Genomic DNA, 24,783 nt, shown 5'->3' on the forward strand with positions numbered 1-24,783 from the left:
TAGCCAACAGACATTTGAAAGTGAACAGCTAGCAGCAGTCTCCAACCTTATCTTCCATATTGAAGAGTGGCTTGACATGTTCCCTATAAAATTCCAAAGGGGTTATGGGACCAATCCTATGATAATTTTTATCTTTGTCTCGATACTCCCAGGTGAATGTCTCTGGTGGATTACCCACACAGATGCACACCACTCGGAATATCTGGAAGAGAAAAGGGGGAAAGATGAGCAATACTTAGGGACAAGTGAGACCATAACACATTTTCTAATGATGTTACACACTTTAAAGTTAGTTTCCTTTTAATCCAAGGATATATTTTATATTATTCTCATTTTATAGAAAGACAAAAAAAAAAAAAAGTGTAGAGACATGCCTTATACTAGATCAGAGTATAGAAAGTACTTCTCCCATATCAAATTTGTTTATGTCTTTAAAAAAAAACAATAACACTAAGATCTGTCCCTTCTTTCTCCATCCCATTCACTACTTTGATCCAATCTCATCACTTATTGACTGCATTATTTGTACCATATGCTCTATCACATTCAAGAAAAATGGGTCTTACATTCGTTAAGTGTATCAGTTTTGTGCTAGATACTATATATCTGCTAAGTTCATTTAATTCTTATAAGACTCCCTCAAGGTGTAATTTCCCCCCCTTTGCCCGAAGAGAAGATTGAAATTAAAAAAAAATTAATTAATCTACTTCAGGTTACATAGCCAGTAAGTGGCAAAACCACAGTCTGAACTGATGTCACACACCCTCAAAAAAAAAAAAAAAAAAAAAAAAAAAAGATTGCATCTGTGGGTACAGCATGAAAAAAAAAGGAACACTACCGCACTGTAATATAATCTTTGAATATCTTATCTCTCAGTCCTTTCAAACAAAGGTGATAGATGGCCTCATTTTACAGATAAGGAAATCAAGATTCAGGGAAACAAATAGCTTGCCTGAAGTCACAAAGCCAATAAATGGAAGAATTAGGAGTTGAATTTAGGTCTGACTTCAATGCTAGTTCCATTGCACATGAAATGAGCCTTTATTATTTACTGTAACTTTCTGAATTTCGTGTAACTTGTCTCCTCCAAAAGATTATAAACTTCTTAAGAATAAAGACCAGGTCGTGGATATTTTGCATTTCCTATAGTCTCTAACACAGAGACTATAGCCCTGCCTATACAGTTGCTTGAACATTGTTCTGTATCACCCATTCTCCATATCCCACTATAGGATAAATAAGTAGTCTACCCGATGAGCATGGTTTGATTTTAAAGGCTCTCAGTCTAGTTATCCAACCTTATTTCCCCTCATATACTCTGTCTTCCAGTCAGTCTTGTCAGTCTCTCCTTACTGTCTGCTGAATGCACTTGGCTCACTGTCACCTTCATAATTTACTGTCTCCTCTCTTCTTCAGATCTCAATCATATCCCAGGTTTTAAAGCTCAGCATAGGACGCCCCTCCTCCAGAAAGCTTTCCAGCTAATTATTCCAGCTCACATTGACTACTCCCTTCTCTGAATGCTTCTGGCATAAAAAAATTAAGATTTGATTCCACAGTGCCATTTATGTTACTTTAATGTTTCTCCAGCTAGACTTAATCTACTAAGAGAGGAACCAGGTCTTAAAGATTTTCCACATCCCCAACAAACCCTAGAAGAATCACACTAAAAACAGTTTTTTTAAAAAAAAATCAGAAGTCCTTCTCCAGTAACTGGTGTTAAATTTGGATTTAGGAGTTCAAACCTGGCTTATTTATCTATTTAGGCAATGCTTTCCTAGACTCCAACATCCAGAACTCGATATCTAAGTAAACACGCGATTCCCTCTCAGACTGATACACTATGGGTTCGTACCTGAGTACAGCTAATAATCATCTATCAAATCCATTTGTAATTAAAGACATTTCTCTCTCCTTTTCCTCTCATTAAGGCAAGAACAATGGCTTCCCAAACAATTGTTATTGTCTCATTTCATAGATTAGAAACTTATACATGGGCAAATTCTGCTTGGGGATAAACTCATATCTCAAATTTGTCTTTCTCCAATCTTCTCCCTCAATTTGTCCATTTATACAGACCCACTTTGCAATCATGACACATTAGATAGATTTTATTTCTACATTTTATGAAAAGGTATGCTAAATATTGATATGGTTAGAGTAGTCAATCCTATCCCATGTTCTAGAGTCATTCTTGGAAGCAGTAAAGCTACTTTATTTTTTTCAAATACTGTTTTAATAATTCTGTGGGCTCTTACTATCCCAGAGGCCTCAACCAGGGCAAGATGATGGGTATCTCAGAGGACAACCTAAGCCAAATCCTGAAAGTACTCTAAAAGTGGACAAAAAGGGAAGGCTCAGAGATCAAATCAAAGGTATAGCCTATAAGAACTGCTTCTTGTCCTCCTCTCCTCTCCCTACTCCCCCACTTTGAAGAACTCCGCTGTTCTTAACCAGAGAATCTACCCTCTTCCCTTACTTCACTCTTCTCTCCCTTCAGAGATTTCTGTCCCCTTCTGCCACCTCCTCCTATGTCGGCCTGACTTCCTAACACCCCTGACCTCACCATTTCATCCTGTAAGACCAATTAAGGAGCTCATTTCTTGAAATTCTCTAGCCATACCTGAATAGTTATTTTGAGCAGCCAGATCTTCTCCAGCTTGACCTTTAGGGAAATTCATTAGACACCCGAGTCCCCACCTGGTTTCCTCATGGATCAGGGAACACACACACAAGACCCCCCGATTTTCTCAGCCTGCACCCATATGTCATCATCAACCACTGTATTTCTCTTCATCATCCCCAGTGCCTTCTAGGTCACAAAAAGGCTTGGGACTGACTGGAAGAAAAGAGGTATAATTCCTGTAACCAAGGTTTAACTTACTCTCTGAGCTAAAGCTAGTAAACTAGGAAAAGGCCTGCCCATGACACTAGGCCTATAAGTAAGGTTAAAGAGACTCTTAATTCATGTGTTATTAAAGGAAACAGCCTGTTTCAACTATCTGAAGCAGGTTAACCTATAGAAGAGGCTATGCTTGCCTTCATTTTGTTTTGTTCCCTTTTCTAAAAGAGAACCTTCCTTTAATAGATTTTACTATGTGTTTTATGAGCCTGAACAGCTGGTCCTTAAACGTCTTCCCTTTTAATGTTGTACCATCTCAGGTTGGTATTTTCTAGCATGGAAAAGAAGTGGCAGGGCATCATATTAGCAACTGTAATTGACCTACTCGAGCTATGGATTAATGAGCTGTTTGGGATTCACAGGGGCCAGAGTCATTTTGTATTTGCTCAGCACCAAGGCTACAAATGGCAACTTTAGGAATCTGTCATTATGAGGAGAACATTGCCACTGGAAACTAGGTCAAGACAATGACAGTGAAGGTGTATAGTTAGAAGATGTTTAGATTAGGAAGGTTTTATAGATTTAAATGATTTGTATTTTCAACCAATAATTGCTGTTATATATGTATGTACTTATGGAACCATTTTGACCAATTCTCAGTTATCCAAAGGTGGTTTATCTAACTCAGCCTGGCCCTGACCAAAAAAAGGGAAAGGACAGGGCCAAGCCAAATGTAGATTCACAACTGAGTGAATTTCTGACTCCTTAAAAACATGTTCTAAAGATAAATATGAATGGTTTACACTGTAATTTATGCAATACCTTACTGTACACTTCTGATAGTTATCTGAAGTAAAAAGTGTTAAATTATTCTCTTCTCCCCCCAAAAATGCATTAGTTAAGCTGCAATTCTGCCATTTAAATGAATTCTATGGTGAATTCTTTTGCAGGGCAAATACTTATGCCCTATTGCATATGTTTTATACATCTGAATTTTTATCAAATATGTGTATAAGGCATAAATGAGGATAAAAGTGACATGTCTTTCTCTTAGAGTCTTGTAAAACTCTGTATTTTGAAACATGTTGCTTTATTTTATATTGTTTGTTTACCATGACTGCAAATTATCCAAATTCATTCTCATTCAAGTCAGTCTGTAACACTTTGGAAGAAATATTTGGTTCTGAGCCACTAACAAGTTAGTTAAATTATTCTAATTAAAAAAAAATTTTTCTGAACTACAATTCCAGGGTCCCTGAAACTACAGTTTTCTTTACAAGAGATTCTGCTGTTCTGAAATAACACTTGCTGTTCCCAAAGGTTCAAAACTGGCAAGCAGCAGACAGTGAGCTCTGGCTATCTAAGTCTGCTCCCTGGTGGGCAATGCAGGAGCATCACCTGCTTCCTGCAAGAGGCAACTGGCATTCAGGACAAAAAGGATACTGCACATGGAACACAAATCTTACAGAACTAAAAAACAAAACAAAAGAAAACAAACAAACAACAACAAAAAAAAAACAGAGTACAATCAAATTCTTCAGAATATAATTACATATTGAAAAATCACAATTAGCCCGTTTAGGGAAATGTATTTGTGACTTTAATCAAAATTTCCCACTCCTCATTCCAGCACTTCCTATCTTTCTATTCTGCTTTCTTTTTCTCCATAGCAAAAAAATGCATCTGGCATCTGACATATTTTATTTGTCTCTTCGTACTAGAATGTAAACTCCACAAAGGCAGAGATTCTTGTCTGTTTTGTTTGCTGCTGAATCTCAAATGCCTAGAGCAGTGCCAGGTACACAGCAAATGCTAAAGAAATATTTACTGAATGACTTGTAACTGTGATTTTTAGACAAAACTGAGTGTCAGAAACAACCTGATAGAAGGTATTAAAACAGAGTCAAGGGGATGGACTCAAGGAACATGGGCTTTCCAAAATGCAGGAAAGCTGAAGGCAGAAACACAAATGGCTCAGTGACACCTAGGAATTGATTCTGCTTTCCTTCAACTCCCAATCCAACAATGACATGGTCTTGCTGACTCTAAATTTGATTTAAAAAACCAGGAGAATTTAATGTTAATTATTCCCTTACATTCAGATTATTAAAATTTTCCTATAGATTGGGAAGGTAGTTCCCAAGCTACTTGTAAAGGTAGCAAAACAGGTAAGGCTAAAAGATTTCAATGCTTGGAACCACTTGCAGAAGTGACAGAATTTTAGAATCCTCATTTCTATTTACAATACTGGGTTGTTGATAGATTGTACAGTATAGTTTAAAGCACTGTAGAAATATGTTACTTCTATTGCTATAAAAATTCAAAGCTGCAGTGCCCTTAAGAAGTCATCTATCCTAATTTTTAAATTTTACTGATGAGGAAACCAAGCTCAAAGGTAAAATGGCCTATTGATCACAGAGCAGAATGGCCAGGAGGAGGACACCAAAGTTCCACAGAAATTAGCTGCACTTTGAAGAAACTTTAGTGCTGAGGGTAAATAAGTTAGTTACAGGCAAGAAGGATAAGGGACTTGACAACTGTTGATACGCAGAAAAAAAGGAAAGAAGGGAAGATAGCCCTCTACTGTTTTCTGGTGGAAAATGAAAGAAGGACAAAATCTGTTTAAATATATATATATATATATATATATATATATATGTATACACACACACACCACCTGAGACTGCAAAAGCAGGCAAAAGATACTTTCTACAGGCATTAAAAATATTTTCAGGCAGGGAAAGACATAATAAGGTATATTTAACAGGTGTTCTCACCTCCTCTTGCTATTTCCCAATCCACTCTCAAAAGAGCCAGAGTGAACTTTTTTAAAACAAAAATTAAACCATGTCACTTCTCAGCTTAACCCCCTCCCCCTCAGTGGGTTATCTCACTTAGAAAAAAGTTCAAACTTACAAGGCCCTATCTAAGCTGGTCCATTTCCTCAGCAGGATCTATTCCAGTCACTTTCTGCCTCGCTTTCCAAGCTCAAGCCCCACTGCCTTTCTTCTGTTCCTCAAAGATACCAAGCTTTCCCTATCTGAGGGCTTTCGCACTTGTCCCCTCTGCCAGGTATGCTCTGTGCCCAGGTCTTTGAGTGGCTGGATTCTTGTTACACAGGTCTCAACTCAATTTGGACCTCAGAAAGGTCTTTCCTGACCACCCAAATTTAAAGTAGTCCCCCTTCTACCTGCTCTTCTTTTTCCTTTATGATTTACTCTGTTTTATGTTTTTCAGAGCCCACATCAATCACTGCCAGTTTCTTGCTTACTGTGTATTGTCTGTCCCCCTCAACTAGTATGTAAAGTCTACTACAGTCACCACTGTACAGCCAGTGCTTAGAAAAATGCTTGATATTTAGTGGGTACTAAGTAAATATTTGTGAAATTCATGATTACCAACTTTTCTCCTTCTCTTCACTGCTAAACTTCTTGAAATTGGCTGCTTTTTCTTGCCACCATCTAACTCCTTTGCATCTAGCTCCTTCCATTCTCCAGTCTACAAATCTCTTCAGGAAATCCAGTGGCCTTTTCTTAGTCTTCATATTCCTAGTCTTCATATTCTTTGACCTGTCTGCAGCATCTGACAATGAGACCCAGCACCTGCATCATAACATAATTCTGGCCCTCACTTTCCTTCTCCTACCTAGGAAATACAGATGTTTCCCAGAATTCTGTACTCAGACCTGTTCTATCTTTCTATTTTCCCTCAAGAGATTTCAGTTATTCCCAAGGCTTCAGCCATCTGTACTATCATATTAATCATTTTTCCTAGGTCATTCTATTTCCTGAGCCCTAGAACTGTTTCCATATGCTTGAAACCCATTTCTAAGTGGATAGTGCCTTGAAAGTCAATATCTCTCCTCTTCACTGTGATCTCTGAAAAAAGCTTCTCTTGATTTATTTGTATGAACTGCAGCAGCATTCTCCCAATTACCAGGCTTAACACCTTAAAAGTTATTTTTAATGAAGAATCCTCCTTTGTACCCTACAGTAAGTTACCTAGCCCTTCAGATTTTCTAAGATCTCTCTCACATTTCTCTCCTCCTTTCCATTTTTATTGCCACTATCCCTGGAAATAACAAAGTGGTATCACCTGGATTGCTACATCTTCATAATTGGTCTTCCCACCTTTCCTCCTTCCAGTTTCACTTATTTACTGCTTTAAAAGTAATCTCCTAAAGCTTCGATCACATTACTCCTCTGCTTAAAAGCCTTCCCTATTTCTCAGTGCCTATTTCTCATCCTAGTAGACAAAGCCCTTATTATATGTATCTAATTCTAACCTTCCACCTTACTATTCTCCTAGCTTCAAACTTTAACGTACTTCAGGATCATCAATTTAGTGCAAATTATAGGGACCACCCCCAGAGATTCAGAGTCAGTATATTTGGCATGGGACCCAAGAATCTGCATTTTTAACAAACATCTGGTGATTATAATGCAGATGGACTTCATATCACTTTTTGAGAAACTGTTCTAGCTCCTCTCCAAGACTCTAGAAAAACTAGCCCATTCATTACTCACCAAATCTTTCAGGAGCACAATCTAGAATGCTTTCCACCCCAATCTCACTTCATTCAAAGCACATCTCAAATGCAATGTAGTGGAGGACCAGAGTGCTTAACACAGTATCCCGCTTGGGTGCCACCATCAGAAATAGAAACTTGGGCTGGCTGGCTCTAAGTCTGACTCTGTGCAATTTTGAACATTCTTTTAAATCAAGAGTTAGGAAGACTAAAATTTTTTTCATCCTCTTTAAGAAGAGCAAGGCATGTTTCTAGACTTTTGCCACTCTTTTTACAGTAGCAACTAACTTCTGATAGAAGAAATGTAGAGATATCATGATACCTTTTCTGAATACAACTCTGCTCTTAAGTGAGCTAAGAAAGAGACTGTGACTTGAGACCCAGTGAAGATTATTTTAAATGGTGACAGTTCACAAAATTACAGAATAAAGGGCATTATTATACTTGGGTTTGCATGATGCATAATGATATAGAATGTATTTAGGCTGTAAGCAAACATGACACACAATTCATCTCCATTTTAATTGGGAATGTATACTGTTTTAGAGACATGAAATCTTCCAAAGGAAGGCAGCCAACTTGGTAGACCAATGGCAAAGACTGTTATTGTGACCAGATTAAAAAATAAATTCCTGCATACTATCCTCCCAGTTCCAGGACACTTAAGAGACTACCTGAGTTTAAATATTTAGTTACTATTACTTGAGAACTTTAATTATTAAAGGGGGCTTTCCTGCTTATTATATCTACTTAGTAAAAAGGAAATGCAATATTTGAATAAAATCTATTTCCTTTAAGAACTTAAAAGAGTAAAGATTAGCTCCTAAATTTCATTGTCAAAGATGTCCCCCCAAGGCTGTCAAAGAGTAATTCCTTTCTCTCAGAGTCCAAAAGAGAAGTTACTTAACAGCATTGGCTCTTAAGCAGAATCACCTAGAAACTTTTAAAAGTACCGATGTCATAACTGACAGATGCCAAAACAAAATTAACCAGGAAAACTACAAGAGAAGAACAATGAGATAAGACTAGCCCTCAAACATTAAAAACTTATAGAAAGTCTCAGTAATTAAAATACATAAACTTTAGATATGATATATATGATATGATATGATTGATATGATAAAGAAGGCATCTCAAATTAAGGGGTAAGGAGAGGATGGATTATTCAGGAAAGGTGGGTAGCCATTTGGGGAAAAACCTATAAAAGATTTCAAATTTAACTACATGAACGTAAAAAGTTCTGCACAGCAAAAAAAAATCATATCGAAGACAAATGACAAATGGAAACACAATTGCAACTCATATCACAAAGGGCTAATTTCTGTAATATGAGGAGTTGCTAGAAATTGATAAAAGACCAGTAAGAAAAATGAGTAAAGGATATGAATAGACAGTTCACAGAAATTATGTTCAGCCCCACTCAAAATAAAACTATAAAGTAAAACTACGAGACAGCATTTTTTACCTGATTGGCAAAAATCCAACTGTTTGATAAATATTCTGTCTTGATAAAGCTAAAGTGAAACAGGTTCTTTTAGACATTGCTGATGAGAGTGCAAATCGGTAAAACTCCCAAAGAAGATAATTTTGCATTATATATCAAAATTACAAATGCATTTTCTTTCTGACTCCAAAATTCTGCTTCTAGAAATTTAACCTATGGGTAAATATTCACACATGCAAAATGATATACGTACAAGGTTATTTATTGCAACTTTTTTTAACAGAGTAAGTTTGGAAACAACCTGAAGTCCATAAATAGAAGACAAATCAAATTAACTATAGTACATCCAAAAATGGAATACTATGCAAATGGAATACTATGCAAATAATATGGAAAGATTTCCAAGACATGTTAAGCAAAAAAAAATAGTGCAAAATAATATGGATAACATATTAACAACTGTGCAAAAAAGAAAAATAATATGTATCTGTATTGGATTTTTTAAAAACAAAAGATCTCTGGAAGGATACCTAATAGTTAATAACAGTAACAGAAATTAATGAAACTAACTGGGAATGGGGTAGGAAGTGGGAGGATGGAGAACAGGAGGTGGCTTTTCACTGCATAACCTTACTTTTTTGATGTCTGAACCATCAATACCTATGCAAAAAATACAAGAATTTTTTAAATCAAAGAAGTCTTTAAAATAAAAAATAAAAATACAGGTAGCTAGGCTCCTTTCTCAGGGAAACTGATTTTGAAGGTCTGGGGCAATCCTGGACCTACAGTTTTTAAAAGCCAAGAGCCACAGCTATAGAATTTCCTAAGCCAATCAAATTGGCTTCCAGTCCCTTTTCATGGCACTGACAAATAATGTTTTTTGGTCTTTGTTTTATGTTTTGCTTTTAACAGCATTTCGGTAGAGAACACACTAATAATCCTTAGGGGATCTGGAAGTTAACAGCAGAGTGGAAACCCTGAGAAAACACTGCAATAGATGTGACTACATGTCTCCAAAACAGATCTGCTCTGTCATCTCCACAAGCAATCTGCACTTCTCTGAGAAAGAATGTTAGCATAAGCATACTTCAATCAAAGATATCTGCATAAATTTCATTCAAAGCTTCATGGTGCTCACGTAAGTCATCATTTTGACTTGCCTACAAGGCTAGGCAAATCACAGGTACTAATTTGTGGCTTTAAAACCACAGTTAGACTCTTCATTACCAAAGAGTCAGGTCCAATAAAAAGGAGTCATTTGGGAGAGTGTAAAAAATCTAAAAATCTACCACACAGAATTCTGTATCAACAGTTTAGGTGGAATTATTATAAACCATGCATACTCAGGATCTGCTAAAGTGGTATCCTACTGTTTCTCCAAGATGGGGGTAGAGGAGGAAAGATAGGTGAAATACATCTGCCCTAATTCTTATCAGCCACTTACCATCCTGTACCAACCCCATGGTCAGAAGATGGATCTTAGAAACATCATTAATCCACATATTATAACAGCAAACATCAAAGGTCAATAGGAGGTTTATAATCTGCAAAAGCATTGTCAGGGCCCTTTTCCATAGGTGTTTACAGAATCTCCATTCCCAACCATATCCTGCCAACTTGTTCTAATCCTAAATGAAGGCAAATTCTGCAAAAGAAATGGGCTCAGCAAGAGAACTCATTCCAAGAAGGCAGGGAGGAGAAGTAACATTTTCTGAACTCCTGCTATGTGCTACTATGCTATGTATTATGTATCATGTGCCCCTATGTCTTCCATTCTTATATTTAATTCTTTATTTGAGCCTCACAAAAATCCAATGAGGAATATATTTTAAATCCCAAACTGAATCTCAGAGATACAAAGATCTTAACCAAGATAACAGAGCTATTAAATGGTAGTCAGAATTCAAGCCCATATCTGTCTGACCCCAAAGCCTGTTTTTTTCTACTTTACTAAGACAACACTTTTCAGTAGAAACATTTAAGAAGAAAGAGGTAAATATGAGATCATTTAAATGCATATGGTAAAATGAAACCTCTGCATTCATCCACTCAAATATTTAAGCAACAGCTATTGTGTTAAGCCCATGTTACACATGAACAAACAGACTTGAGAGCTTAAAGTACTTTTCAAAGGTCACATTACTATTAAGCAATGAGAAGATTAGAACTCAGACAGTCTGACTCCCAGAGCTTATGTTCTCAACAACTCCACGATACTGCCTCTTTCAAATTTCAAGAAAACATGAGTGAAGCATTAGTGTTTTCCACTGCAGTGAAAGAAATTAGGCCATTTTAATTCTACACAAAAGGTCTTGAAAGCAGGCTAAATTATTCCCACCAATGGGCCCACTAGCTGAAAAAGGAAAAATTTTGTTCTTTTCCCAAAGCAATTTCACAGGTTTATGGATATACATTCTGGATTATGAAGAATATCAACTAGTAAAGATTCTTAACTGCCTTGATAATAAATAATATCACTACCTTATATTTGTTTAATGCTTTTAAGTTTTCCAAATGCTTTCATATACAATTATCTTAACTGATAGAATTATCAATAGCTCCCCATCTTTACTCCTATTGAATAAAGCCAAAATTCAAAAGTCTTGGCATCTAACCAAGATTCCTCACAGCTGTGCCTTTCTAGCTTAATTTACTACAATCACATTCCTCAAAATGTATGTTTAAGTCACAGTATTCTCTGAAGGTTCTACCTTTGTTCATGGCACTGCAATTCCCTTTGTCTGGAATGGTCTTCCCTATTATCCACCTGGTAAATTCCTACTGCTCTTTCAAGAACTGCTTCAGTTATCTTCCCTATGAAGCCTTCAGGTCACTGAATTAGTCACACCTTCCTCTATGACCCCAAATCCTTTTTACACATCCCTAGCATTGGATTTATTATAATTATACATATGTTCCTTTTTCCTTTGTCTTTCTCATCTTTGTATCCCCAGTGCCCAACTTCCAGAAGGTATTCAATATTTTCAAAATGAATAAATGAATAAGTGAATTAGTCTATTAAACTGGGAACTAAAAGACCTAAGTATAAATCCCATACCAAAAATGCAACGTGAATTTATACCTCAGTTTTTTTCAACTGTAAAATAATTCAATTCAACATTTACTGCAATGACTATGCTTCCCAATCAGTTTAAGAGTCACAAAAATCCAAATAATTGCTATTACCTCCTCCATCATGACATCCTGTGTGGCTGAGATTTCTCCTTTGGTTGCTCCACTGTGTACCAGGTTCCGTAGTCGGACACAAAATTCTCTCATCTATGAAAGAAACTTATTCAGCACTCTAATAGTTACCCAAATTCAACGGTAAATGAGCCTAATAGGCCAGTGACAGATGTACTTTGAAGTATAACTCAACCAAGACCCATGGCAAAGTTCATAAAAGCAAACAGATTTTTCCCTAAGGAGTCCACTTAAAAACATAGCTAAAAACACTTTCTATAAGGGGAAAAAATAATGGATTATTCCCAAAGAATACTGATGGAACCACTCCCTGGGAAAGCAGGCATTGCTCTCCAACTGATAGTACCCTTTGAGATAGTATAGGTGCTTAGAAAAAGCAGGAGACTTAAGGTGTTCATGTCACTAAGTCACTAAGAGGATTTTATTTAGAATTTTACTAGTTCTCCACTTTCCCTTCTCTGCCAAGTAACCATGAGCATGGATGGCTATGCCAACCACCAGTGATAGTTTTCATTTTTGTTGCTTTCAATTTTGAGATAACACACTCTAAGGTAACATGAGTCTGAAATCTAATCATAGCGCTAAAGAAGATTCTGTTCCTACCCAAAATGGAATACAATGCTGTACTATTAATGTTCTTGTAGCCTTTGGATAAGAATCCCCAGAGTTTCCAGGGTGGAAAATAACATATTTCTAGTGTTGGGGAGACAAGCATAGTTTTATTTAAAAAATGTAATCTTTCTCCCAGGAATGACAAATCCAATATTAGCCTCATAGATCAGGAACTGCAGGTTGTGACAACTCTTAGTTCTCAAAAAGGTGTCTGGCTGGCAAAGTAATATCCCTATAGGATTTATAATCCTCCTTGGATTGTGCATGGAGAATGAGTTATGTAGAGAATGGGTTATGTAGAAAAGAAGGAATTATTCATTCAGGTAACTGAAGCATTAAAAAGCAGTTTAGTATCTACATCAAAATGCAGTGAGTGGATAAACTATATTAATGTGGTTTGAGGAGTCTCTTTTCTTTCCAATATACTCAGCACACTCTTTAAGGAAGTCTCATAAACAGTTCCTTTTGGTTCTGTAAGTACATAAAACTGTCCCAGTCCACCTCCACAAGAACCAAGCGAGAGGCACAGCACCCAGTGTGCTTGTTGTCTGTATTGAGTATGTCATAATATATCGGGACTTTCTTTCCCAAGTACCCATAAGAAAATATTAAAATCAGAAATAAAAGTAGAAGATGTTTAAAATGAAAAAATCCCTAATTCCAATTATTTTTAAAATGAATATGCAGCCACACCACTTTTGCCTATCAAAAGTAGCTATCTTGAACACAAACTGTGTACACTGAAATGCCCAGAAGTCCCTTTGGAAAATCAGTTAGAAGTTTAAGAGGGTAAGTACATTAAATTCAATCCCACTCTGCTCCATATGCTAACCTTGTGATTCAGAATATCATTCATTCTTCTAGTTGCCTCTGTTGTGTAAGATTCTGGGAAACATTTCTTAGGGACAACGCCATATTTTTCTAAAAGAAAAAAAAATTATAACATTCAGTAAGGTTCAGGTATACTCCAGAGTTAGAATCCTGGCAAAAATAGCTATTGCTTTAAAAACAAACAGCCCATAAGCCTACTTATAATTGTGCCTAAGAGTCTCCCCCAGAAAGCCTCTTTTTTGCTCAGATGTGGCCCTCTCTCTCTAAATCCACCTGGCAGGTGAACTCATTACCCTCCCCCCTACTTGGGACATGACTCCCAGAGGTGTGAATCCCCTTGGCAACATGGGAAATGACTCCTGGGAATGAGCCTGGACCCAGCACTGTGGGATTGAGAAAATCTTCTTGACCAAAAAGGGGAAGAGAGATGAAACAAAATAAGGTTTCAGTGGCTGAGAGATTTCAAATGGAGTTGCGGGGTCACTCTGGAGGGTATTCTTACGCACTATATAGATATCACTTTTTAGTCGTTAGTGTGTTGGAATGGCTAGAGGGAAATACCTGAAGTTGTCAAACTGCAACCCAATGACCTTGATTCTTGAAGACGATTGTATAACTATGTAGCTTGCACGGTGTGACTGTGTAATTGTGAAAACCTTGTGGCTCGCATTCCCTTTAAACAGTGTATGGACAGACGAGTGGGAAAACGGGGACAAAAATTAGATGATGAATAGGGTGGGATGGAAAGTTTTGGGTGTTCTTTTTGCTTTTATTTTTATTTTGGAAGTAAGGAAAATGTTCAAAAATTCATTCTGGTGATGAACTCACAACTGTATGATGGTGCTGTGAATGACAGTACACTGTGGATGACTGTAGGGTATGTGGACATATTTCAATAAAACTGTATTAAAAAAAAGTAAATGCACAATGGAGTGGGGAGAAGGGGAATGGGATGTTTTGGATGTTCTTTTGCATTCTAATTCTAATTTTATTTTTTAGTGCAATGAAAATGTTCAAAGATTGATTGTGGTAATGAATGTACAACTATATGATGATACTGTGAACAACTGATTGTACACTTTGGATGATTGTGTGCTATGTGAATATATCTCAATAAAATTGCATTAAACCAAAAACAAAAAAACAAGTAGCCCATATGTTGATCTAATTCAGAAAATTTAGCAATCTTATGCTTCATACTATTACATAGGTTACTTAATCTGCATATTTATCCATCTATCTTAGAATTAATTCTGTTCTTTTTATCTATCATGCTTTGTAAAGTGCTTAGCATGAAGAGTTTTTCCCAGAAGAAAACCCTTTTTAGAAAGAGGACATATTCAGACAGTTGCAGTTTCAATGTGTTACCTGATTATGTCAATGGACAAGAGAGAAACTTTTTCATGTATAGACAGCTCTACTTAATGCTACCTTTTCTTCTCCAAGTCATCACCCTTCCCAGTATCCATCTCCTTACAAGAAAGGTACTATATAGTTGAAAGTGTGAGTGAAAGCAAAATTGAGATAAAGGTTCTTAGAGCTAACCACATACCTTTCTGAAGAGACCAATTCTACTCTGTACATAATCACTAATGAAATGACCTATGCCTAACTAGAGTGTTACTTGATCATGCTGAATTTGAGTTTCTTTAGAGAAAGGCTCTTACCAACAATATTGACAAGCATATCCCATTGTCCACCATCATTTGCAGGATTTGTAAGCAAAAACTGCACCAGCCTCCCATCCTCAGGCTCCTTTTTCTGGGCTGTATCCACAAAAGCATTCAAGCAGAAATAACAGCGTTCAACCTAGAGTAGAAGTCAAACAAAATTAAAGCAAAAGAGAGACAACAATTTTATTGGCATTATCAATAGAACAAGAGTCTTGGAACCACCGTGGACCCATATAGAAGGTATTTTTTAACCAAAGTAGGAATTTAAATTTCAGTATCTGGCTTCATAAGGCTATTTGAAGTTTCCTCTTATGTCTATGTATACATTCCAATAAAACAAGGCACTGCTTTATTTTGAAACAAAATCTGCATATTTAGAAACTTCAATCAATAAACATTTAATGGACATACGTAATTTACATTTTGAAGATTTAAAAAAATAGAATATTATTTACTGTTTTTGAGACAAGTACTACCTAGAGAAGGGAAATTAGGTCCTAGAAAGACCAAATAACCTAAATAAAGATGCTAGAAAGGAAAATTATTGAAAACAAATTTAAAAAATCAAAATTAAGCAAATAGCAGGGTGAGTAAACTTATTAGCATTTTGCAAAAAGTAAGCAACTACCTGGTGGTGTTTTCTGTCCTTACTATTATATTGTATTGTATGGCGTTATTCTTTTTTATCATCCTTTTTATTATTTGCTAAAAAAAAAAACAAAACCCAACACTTTTTTTGTTGTTGTTGTAGTAATGAATATGTTCAAGTGCTGACTGTGGTGATAAATTTACAACTTTATGATGATACCATGAACAACTGACTGCACACTGTAGATAAATGTATGGTATGTGAATATAACTCTATAAAAGTGTAAGAAAAAATATAAATGAGAGTAAAAGTGTTGAAGAAAACATGGAGAGAGGGACGTACCTACCTGCTGTTGATGAGAAGGCAGAATGGTGTAGCCTTTCTGGAGGTCAGTGCGGTGGTTCCACAAAAAGCTAAGTATGTGGGGGCCATAAGGTCCTGCAACCTCATTATGGGGTATGTACTTGGAAGATCTGAGAGCAGAGACATGAATGGACATTTGCACACTGGTGTTCATGGAGGCAGTATTCACAATTTGCAATGGGTGGAGGTGGCCTAAGGGTATATAGACTGAGGAACAGGATGATGAACTGCAGTGTGCGCATACAATGGAATACTGAGCAACTACAAGAAGGAGTGAAGCTGTGAGACACGCAAAGAGGTGAATGGATTCTGTAGACAGCATTTTGAGTGAAGTACGCCAGAAACAAAGGCAAACACTATAATGCCTCACCAATATGGACTAACTATAATGTGTAAACTCAGAATTGAATCTTAGAACACAGCCTAACAGGGGAATGATTATTGTAATGGTCCCTAGATTGTAAGCTCTTACAGCAGTCAAATCTATTTCTGAATTGTAATGGCTATCTCCAAACTTTGAGATGCTGATCCCTTAGTGTATAACCTGATTGGTCTCTGGAACATTGGGTATTTGTGTGACACCTGAAACTCAGAGCTAGAGCTTGGCAGATATGAATGTCAGTATTAGCGCATACAGTAACTGTTTAAAAAAAAAAAGATTTCAATTAGCGATATGACTGAAGCAGATCTGGTTAAGACTAGGGCAAACCAGCCCAAAGGGTAAAGGCTGAAACTGACTGTGTTTTAAAACTTCAACTTCCATGTGAGACCAAGGGGAGAGATGACTATTTGGTGCAGGATCTATATTTTCTAAACAGTATAACTCTACAGTCAGTTTGTTCAAACACCATAATTACATGGAACTTTGAATGGGAAGTGAGATATAGTAGGTCTGTATAGGTTAGAGTGAAATAGTGACACACCCCAAAGTAATTTGGGCAGAGAATAAAAATATATTTGCAGGCCTTCCTGAGGAGCTGGGGAAAAATGCGGAGGTGTTGCATTTCCTCACCTGGACTGATGCTGATGTCACAAACATTGAGGACTGGAGGTGTGATGTACCAAGCCCTCTATCATGAGACTTGCCCTTATGAAGCTTGTTACTGCAAAGGAGAGGCTAAGCTTGCATATAATTTTGCCTAAGAGTCTCCCCCTGAGTACCTCTTTGTTGCTCAGATGTGGCCCTCTCTCTCTAACTAAGCCACCTCAGCAGGTGAACTAGCTGCCCTCCCCCCTACATGGGACCTGACTCCCAGGGGTGTAAATCTCCCTGGCAATGCAGGATATGACTCCCGGGGATGAATCTGGACCCAGCATCGTGGGATTGAGAACATCTTCTTGACCAAAAGGGGGATGTAAAATGAAATGAAATAAAGTTTCAGTGGCTGAGAGATTTCAAATGGAGTCGAGAGGTCACTCTGGTGGACATTCGTATGCACTATATAGATAACACCTCTTAGGTTTTACTGTATTGGAAGTAAATACCTGAAACTATCAAACTCCAACCCAGTAGTCTGGACTCCTGAAGACGACTGTATAACAATGTAGATTATGAGCAGTGACAGTATGATTGTGAAAACCTTGTGGATCACACTGCCTTTATCTAGGGTATGGACAGATGAGTAGAAAAATGGGGACAAAAACTAAAGGAAAAATAGGGTGGGATGGGGGGGATGACTGAGATGTTCTTTTTTACTTTTTTTTTTATTCTTATTCTGATTCTTTCTGATGTAAGGAAAATGTTCAAAAACAGATTGAGGTGATGAATGCATAACTATATGATGGTACTGTGAACAGCTGATTGTACACCATGGATGACTGTATGGTATGTGAATATATTTCAATAAAATTGAATTTAATTAAAAAAAAAAAAAAGAAAGAAAAGAAACAACAACAACAACAAAAAAAGTAACCAACCACCAACCAAAAACAATTTCAAGAGAGTCAACTTTTGATCCTTTGGAAATCAGAATAAATGGTGCCTCAGCTGTAACAGAAGGGCAAACTAGAATTGGAAAAGCAAGAAATGAAGGGGCAGTCCCTACCAAGGTTTGTATTGAAACAAAAAGGATCAGTCCCCTACCTTGTCCCAGAAAAATAGGTAGGATTGACTAAATTCAAATTCTTCAATATTTAATTTTTTCATGAATGGTAGTCTCATAACATTCAGACAAGAAAAGATCCAACATCGCCCTAAAATAAGAAAGCAAACCAAGAAATCATGGTGAGTGTTTTCAATAGATTACATTAGTCCAACTGTTTTCCCTGACACTGAACCCACGACAAACTCTTGGACAATTCATGACTAAATCAGAAAGATAAAGACAATGAAAAACAAAAATCAAGAATGATAGTAATTACTATTTGCAATATATATGAAAGGGTTCAATATCCTTAACATAATAAAAAACCTCTTCAATATTCTATAAAGAACCAAATTACAAATCACCTAAGAAGATCACATTAGAAAAAGACATACTGTTAGAGAAACATGAACAGAGATCATAAATAGATCATTCAATGGTCAAAAAAGACAAATGGCAAAAATATGTATTTTAAAGTTCATAATAAGACACCTGTTAAATAGGGCAACTGGCCCTAAGGAAGCTATGATCTGCCTTCTGCCAAAACAGATAGTCTGGGACTGATTTTTTAAAAGCTAATGACTTTTTAAAATACTTTTAGTAACAATTTTGTTAGAGTATATCTTCCTTAAACTCCTGGATGATCAGTATTTCATTGTATCTGTTTCTCTGACAGTGGTCCTAGACAGCAGAGAGCAAAACAAGAGCTCCTGACCCACAAGGCATGAGAACGGATTTTTCTGACTATTATAAACTGGTGAGCTGCAGGGGGGACCACTGAGCCCATTAGCTCAAGCCGTAATCATGGTTCTTTAATTTTCTTTTGTATTGGTAGGGGTATATTGGAAGGAATGAAGTTATTTCAGGATATTTGTTTTTCCCATTGCTTTGCTTTATTTTGTTAGGAAAAATTTTTTTTTATTTGATAAAGTAATTTTAAAAAAATGTAACCAAGAAGCATATTTCAAAATAACAAGTTAATGATCTTTTGATGCAAATCACAGTGTCTTCTATTTCAAACATTTGTAAATGGCCTTTAGGCAATATGGGGGACTCTTTCAGGGCATGAACATTTTTGATTGGCCTATTTTGTGCATCTATATCTGCAAGACATGGGGACATGATCACATAACTTCAGGAAAGAACATAGCAACTTACACTCAGATGACCATGTACTTGTCACTTTAGAGCTCAAACTAAATGTGCTAACCAGCCAGAAAGCACCAAAACAAGTCACACGGGGAATGCTCTTACACCTGCCTTTAACTGTGTCTGTTCTTTAAGAATTCTCCATAAGTTTATTTCAATGCAATCCTCTGTTCCTCTAAAACCATTCTTAAATAAGACACCAAAGAGGGACGCTGTCAGGAAGGTCAAATAAAGTATGTAAGAAGTTTAACATCTCACCTGAGCTTTTCTGGTTGGTCACTGGCTTGCCTTCCTGCGGCACAACGTGCTGGAACACATGCTGAACACCTTGCACCGTGGTCCTCTTCAAACAGATGTCCAGCAGGTCGTGAGTGGTCCCGACATTCCGGGCAAGTACGAACTGAGAGTCGGAATTCAGTTTCTGAATCAGAGCAGTTACCTTCTCCGAATTCAGTCCTGCTGGAAGGCCAAATGGGGTAACACTAAAAAGAGGCTGAAGAGAGCTTACAGGGATTCCCACACGCCGGTTCTAACTTCCTAAGAGCATCCTGAGGTGACTACAGCAGCACAGCAGCCCTTTACCGGCGTCCTCCGCCAAGATGCTGCTCCCCGTCCAGGCCGCTGCAGCCCACCCAGAAAACTCCGTCCCCGCCAGCGCCCCTGGTCCCAGCCCCCGCCTTTCCCTACAGGGCCTCACTGAGACCCCTGAAAGGACCCCCGCAGGGCCCCAGGGGAAGCAGAGCCTCACCTGCGTTGTTCATGGCGCCTTCGCTGCCCGGGGGGGGGGGTAACGGTAGCTTTCGGGGTCCTCAAGCAAGCACGGGGATCGCACTGCGGAGCGCCGCCTCGGTGGCCAGACCAGACTTCGTTCCGGGAGCGCCGGAAAGAAGAAACCGGCTCGCCAGCGGCTGGGAGGCTGAGGCCGCGATAAACGGGGTCCGCGGAGGGACAAAACTCCCCCCTCGCGTTGCTGAGTCAGCGCCGTCGGGGCGAGCCCCGCCCGGGGGAGGGTCACGGGGGCGGGCTCGCTGACGCGCGCGGTCTGGCCGGTGACCCCGCCCTGGCCCGCCCGGAGGCGGCTCGTGCCTGCCCTCCGGCCCACGCGGTCGCTGCGCGCTGCCCACTAGCTACCGGGACAGCGCCGGCGCCCTCTGCTAACTGTGAGCCCGGCTCCTGGCCACCCGAGCGCCCTCCCGGCATCAGGCCCGCTCCTGGGAAGGGGCCTGAGGAGTTCCATGCTGGGCCCAGAGCTCGAATACTGTAGCCTTGGGGAATTGGCTCAACTAAGCCTTTTGAGAAGACAAGAGAGGGCTCACGGCTATAGGACAGAACTGAGGGGCCCCAAAATTAAGCATGGGGCTTAGGATGGCTTGACAGGTCGCATACACACGCACACAGTATCTCCAAAAGTTCTTGCTATAGAATCCGTTGCGGACCAGTCTGCATTATCAGTGGCAACTTTTTGCTTGGATTCTAGTCAGAACCAACTCCATGTATTTCAGCGAAACTGGAATCAAGCTCTCTCTTACCGACTCACCACCTACTACCACAGTTCTACAAATATGCATCTGCTCGGTACAAGAAAACTTTTTGTTCTGGACTTCGTGGAGTTCCTGAGTGCCCTCGGTCTGGCCCACCATGTATTGTGTGGTTTAACTTAGGGGAATGACTAAGGTCAGTCTTGTGCATCAATACTCTGTTTTGCAGGCTCTCTACAAAACCTGCAAATGATGCCTCCCTCTAAGCTTTCAGGTTAACCCAGGGGGTTTTCAAGGTTCTGACATTGTGAAACCCTTTTATATCAGTTGTACTGTCAACCCTTGGAGAGGTATTGGGATGGGATTCAGAGGTGACAAAACAACTACAAGTCTGTCTGTATTAACACCAAAAACATCCTGAATCTGCAACTCAGAACAGTGAGAGTTTTCTGTGGAACCCAGAATCTAGGTCCTAGATTGAAAATCATCCCAGGCTCTAAAGAACTCAGACACCAATCAGTCATTTGAGAATTCAAGGTCTCCATATCCCTGGAGAAACCTAACTAAAGTTTGGGGACACGACAACAGCAACTATCTCCAGTGGAGCCCATCAACCCTCCTATTCTGAGATCCATCTCTAGTCTGAAGAAGGGGAGTGGCATGAACAGTTATGCTAAACAAAATCGTTGGACCTTTCCTAATGGTGTTCAAGCATCCTGCCCAATTTAACACATATTCAATATCTGCCATGTACCAGGCACTGGGCAAGCTGCTGATGATATGGGGACTAACAAAGCTTAATCCTGCCCTTATGAAAGCCACAAAGTAGTGGCAAAGAGATGCAAAACAATTTTTAGACAACTTATGCTAGCATACCACAAGTACTGTAGAAGCAATGAGGGGAGAGCTGTTAATAGGGAAAGAGGTATCTGAAAAAAAAGTCCATGAAAGAGATGACAAGTGAGCGTAATCTTGAAGAGTGGATGGCATTTTATAAGGTGAATAAGCAGAGAAGGACATTCATGATACAGCAAATGCACAGAGACATTAAAGTGCATGCAAAATCATGTTCAAGAGACAGTGCATCATAATCTGTTGTGGTTAAGAACAAGGAGCCTATTGGGAGCAGTGGGAAAGGATACAAATGGAGAGGTAGGTTTGGGCCAGGATGTGAAGGGTTTTATAGGCCATATCTGAGTATCTGGACTTTGTCCTATGCATAATTAGAAACCAAAAATAGGTTTTTAATCAGAGGAGCTCAGATCTGTGTAGAAAAAGGAGCCTGGTAGCAGTGGGGAGGGTAAATTGGAGGGGAGAGATTCTGTAGATAGGGAAACTAGTAAGAAGGCTATTCCAGTAGTGCACTGGGGAGATGACAAAAGCCTTAAACTGTGGAAGGGGAGGAAGCACAGATAATCTTGAAGTTTTCAGATTAATGAGAGGATGGATGGTGGTGTCTTTAACCAAGAGAGGGAATGCAGAAAAATAGGCATGTTTGGGAGTATGGCAGTGTACAGATAATGAATTCAGTTTAAGCCATGTCAGGTTTGGGATACTCACAGAACACTCAGGAAGAGAAGTCCAGGAGGCAGATGAAAAGATGTCTAGAATTTAGGTAAGACATGTAGGTTATAGTTGGAACCATGAAAGTCATCAAAGTTACAGAGGGAAAGAGAGTAGAGTGAAAAAAGAGATGAAAACCAAGAATGGCACCCAGGGCTGCATCTTACAGCTGTAAACTGTAAACTTCAGGGCTGAGCTGGGTGAGTGGAGTCTGAAATCCAGTCCAGACTCTGCTTGCCAAGCAGCACACCCTGGCCAGGCCTGTGCCCAATCAGAGTGTGGTCTGCCTTTTATTACTTCTTACAAAGATGTCATATGGAGTAGTATTAGCCCTGGAAAGAATAACATCTACAGAATGGGTGATCCACGGAAATACACTACACGAACAGTGAACCCTAGGTTAAACCATGGACTTTAATTAATAGTACCATTATTAAAATGTGCAATCATCAATTGTAACAAATGTTCTACACTAATGCAAGGTATTGGTGGTGGGGTGGTATATGGGAATCTTGTATTGTATGCATGATTGTGCTGTAGATCCACACTTTCTCTAATAAAGAAAAAAAAATTTAAAGAATGTGTGAAGAGGAGCCAGCAGTAAAATTCAGAAAGAGCAGTCAGAGAGGTAGGAGAACACTTGGAGAGTTATGTGTTGGAATCCCAGGAAGGTGAGGAGAAGTTGGTGAATGATACTGAAAACTACAGAAAAGTCAGGTAGGCTTGGGTTTGGCAGCTGTTAGGTCAGTTTCAGTGGAAGGGTGAGGGTGAGCAGAAGCTATATTGGAATAAAGTGCAAGGGAGAAAAATATCAGGGAAGTTCTTTGGGAGGTAAGAGAAAACTCATGTGCACCTGAAGGAGGAGAGAAAGGAACAAGTACAGATAGGAGATTAAATGTCTCTCGGAGAGGGTACAATTGCTAGAACAAGAGCCCAGCAAAATAGGAGAGGGTGGAATCATTGGGAAAGGTAGAGGGAACCAGTTTTACAGCTATTGCCACCCTTTTCCTGTCGATAATTATATTTCTCCACCTCTTACCCCAAGATTCCTATCACCATTTCGTTGCTTCATTGGCAGGGTGGCATACGTAGTACCAGTTTTCCACCAAACGATTCACACCCATACTCCTTACTCAGCCCTGGTATGAGTATGGAGGGGAGATACAGAAGAAAATTGGTTTCCCAGTGGTTCGCTCCAAATGACCCACCCAAGAAAACATTTCCCCAAGAATAGAACTCTTCGAACCTACTCTTTTGACTCCAACCGGAAGAAATGTGACAGGGCCCAGTGATATCTCATGGGACAAAGCAACTGGAAATAGAATTCTAGAATGAAATAAGCAATATTAGAAAAGAAAATCTTTATAAGTCCTATGAAGCCACACCATCTGCCATTGCAGATATGCCTTTTGCCATTTTTTATGTGCCTTTTGCTTGTTGCTTCCATGGGGCTCTACCCAGATGAGGCAAACAGGGCCAGTCTCAGGGCTAATTGTAAAGTCTTTCTGCATCCTGTGCTTCCTCCCTTGCTGTTACATCAAGCAGTGACATATATTGGTCAACTGCTTCTACTCTGATGGAAAAGACCAGATTTTAAGTTGGCTGGAAGCCTGTACTAGAATCTAAAGCAAATATTCTGCAATTCTCTGAACTTATTCATACTTCAGTGTTACCCCAATTAACCCTGAGATTATCTTTGATCAGAAAGCCTCCGAAAATCTTACCAGACTTGTTGATAAACTTCAGAGTTCACCAATTGGTGTGCCAGGTCCAAATTCAGCAACTAGATGATTTGTTTAGTCTGCATAGTGTTTCAGAATTCTTGAGCCATTATTTAGAATTGGGAAACTATACACATCTGAGTACTGGCTTCCCTTGCAAATACCAGAAGACCTGTTAGCCCTGCCTGGGTCTGCTATGGCTGAGCAGCAGCTCACCCCCTTTAGACTGGGCACAAGTTCTCCAACTCACCATCATCTCTTCAACAGTGAGCCCAAATGTCTGTCACTTATTATCAGCCTTGTTTTCACACTATGGTCACTTCTCTATCAGAACTGAGAAAATAAAAACACATCAAGGGGGCCCATATAATTTCCTTTATATCTAGCTTGCTTCACTCATTTACATTTATTGCCTGTTGATATTTGCATTTTTAAACCCCTAATTTAGAGTGACTTGGATAGAGTTTGGGGGGTTACCTCTCCTCTTCCACCTTCATCACCACCCTTACCTCCATAATTCCTGCTTCCCTGGGAAGAACAAAGCAAGCAGGAGCTCCCCCTGCTAAGGCTTTCAGATACTGGAGCCTGAGACCTTCTGGGCCCAAGGAAGCCTATGTCCCTTCACTACAATTTCCCCCCAGGTAAGCTGGCAGCTTCTGGCCTTCTTCTATTATCCCTGCCCTTCCTAAACTCCATGTGGGT

The 24,783-nt window shown here is 38.9% G+C and overlaps 1 protein-coding gene across 3 annotated transcripts in view; it reads right to left on the reverse strand.

Annotated features, from left to right (window-relative positions):
* Positions 1-20,304, reverse strand: part of BLMH (bleomycin hydrolase) — a 58,830-nt gene extending 38,526 nt beyond the window's left edge. Inside the window, exons 1-7 of one of the 3 annotated variants that reach the window (XM_037810026.1) lie at positions 20,068-20,304; positions 19,578-19,778; positions 18,170-18,279; positions 15,129-15,270; positions 13,463-13,551; positions 12,001-12,093; positions 47-202 (exon numbers count right to left, since the gene is read on the reverse strand). In XM_037810026.1, the coding sequence (XP_037665954.1) occupies positions 47-202; positions 12,001-12,093; positions 13,463-13,551; positions 15,129-15,270; positions 18,170-18,279; positions 19,578-19,778; positions 20,068-20,080 (804 nt within the window). In that variant the 5' untranslated portion in view covers positions 20,081-20,304. The remainder of the gene's footprint in view (positions 1-46; positions 203-12,000; positions 12,094-13,462; positions 13,552-15,128; positions 15,271-18,169; positions 18,280-19,577; positions 19,779-20,067) is intronic. The other 2 variants (XM_037810027.1, XM_037810028.1) reach the window with 2 other exon arrangements.
* Positions 20,305-24,783: the final 4,479 nt, after the last annotated feature.

The sequence above is a fragment of the Choloepus didactylus genome, chromosome 18, assembly GCF_015220235.1.
Source record: "Choloepus didactylus isolate mChoDid1 chromosome 18, mChoDid1.pri, whole genome shotgun sequence".
Classification (NCBI taxonomy): Eukaryota; Metazoa; Chordata; class Mammalia; order Pilosa; family Megalonychidae; genus Choloepus; species Choloepus didactylus.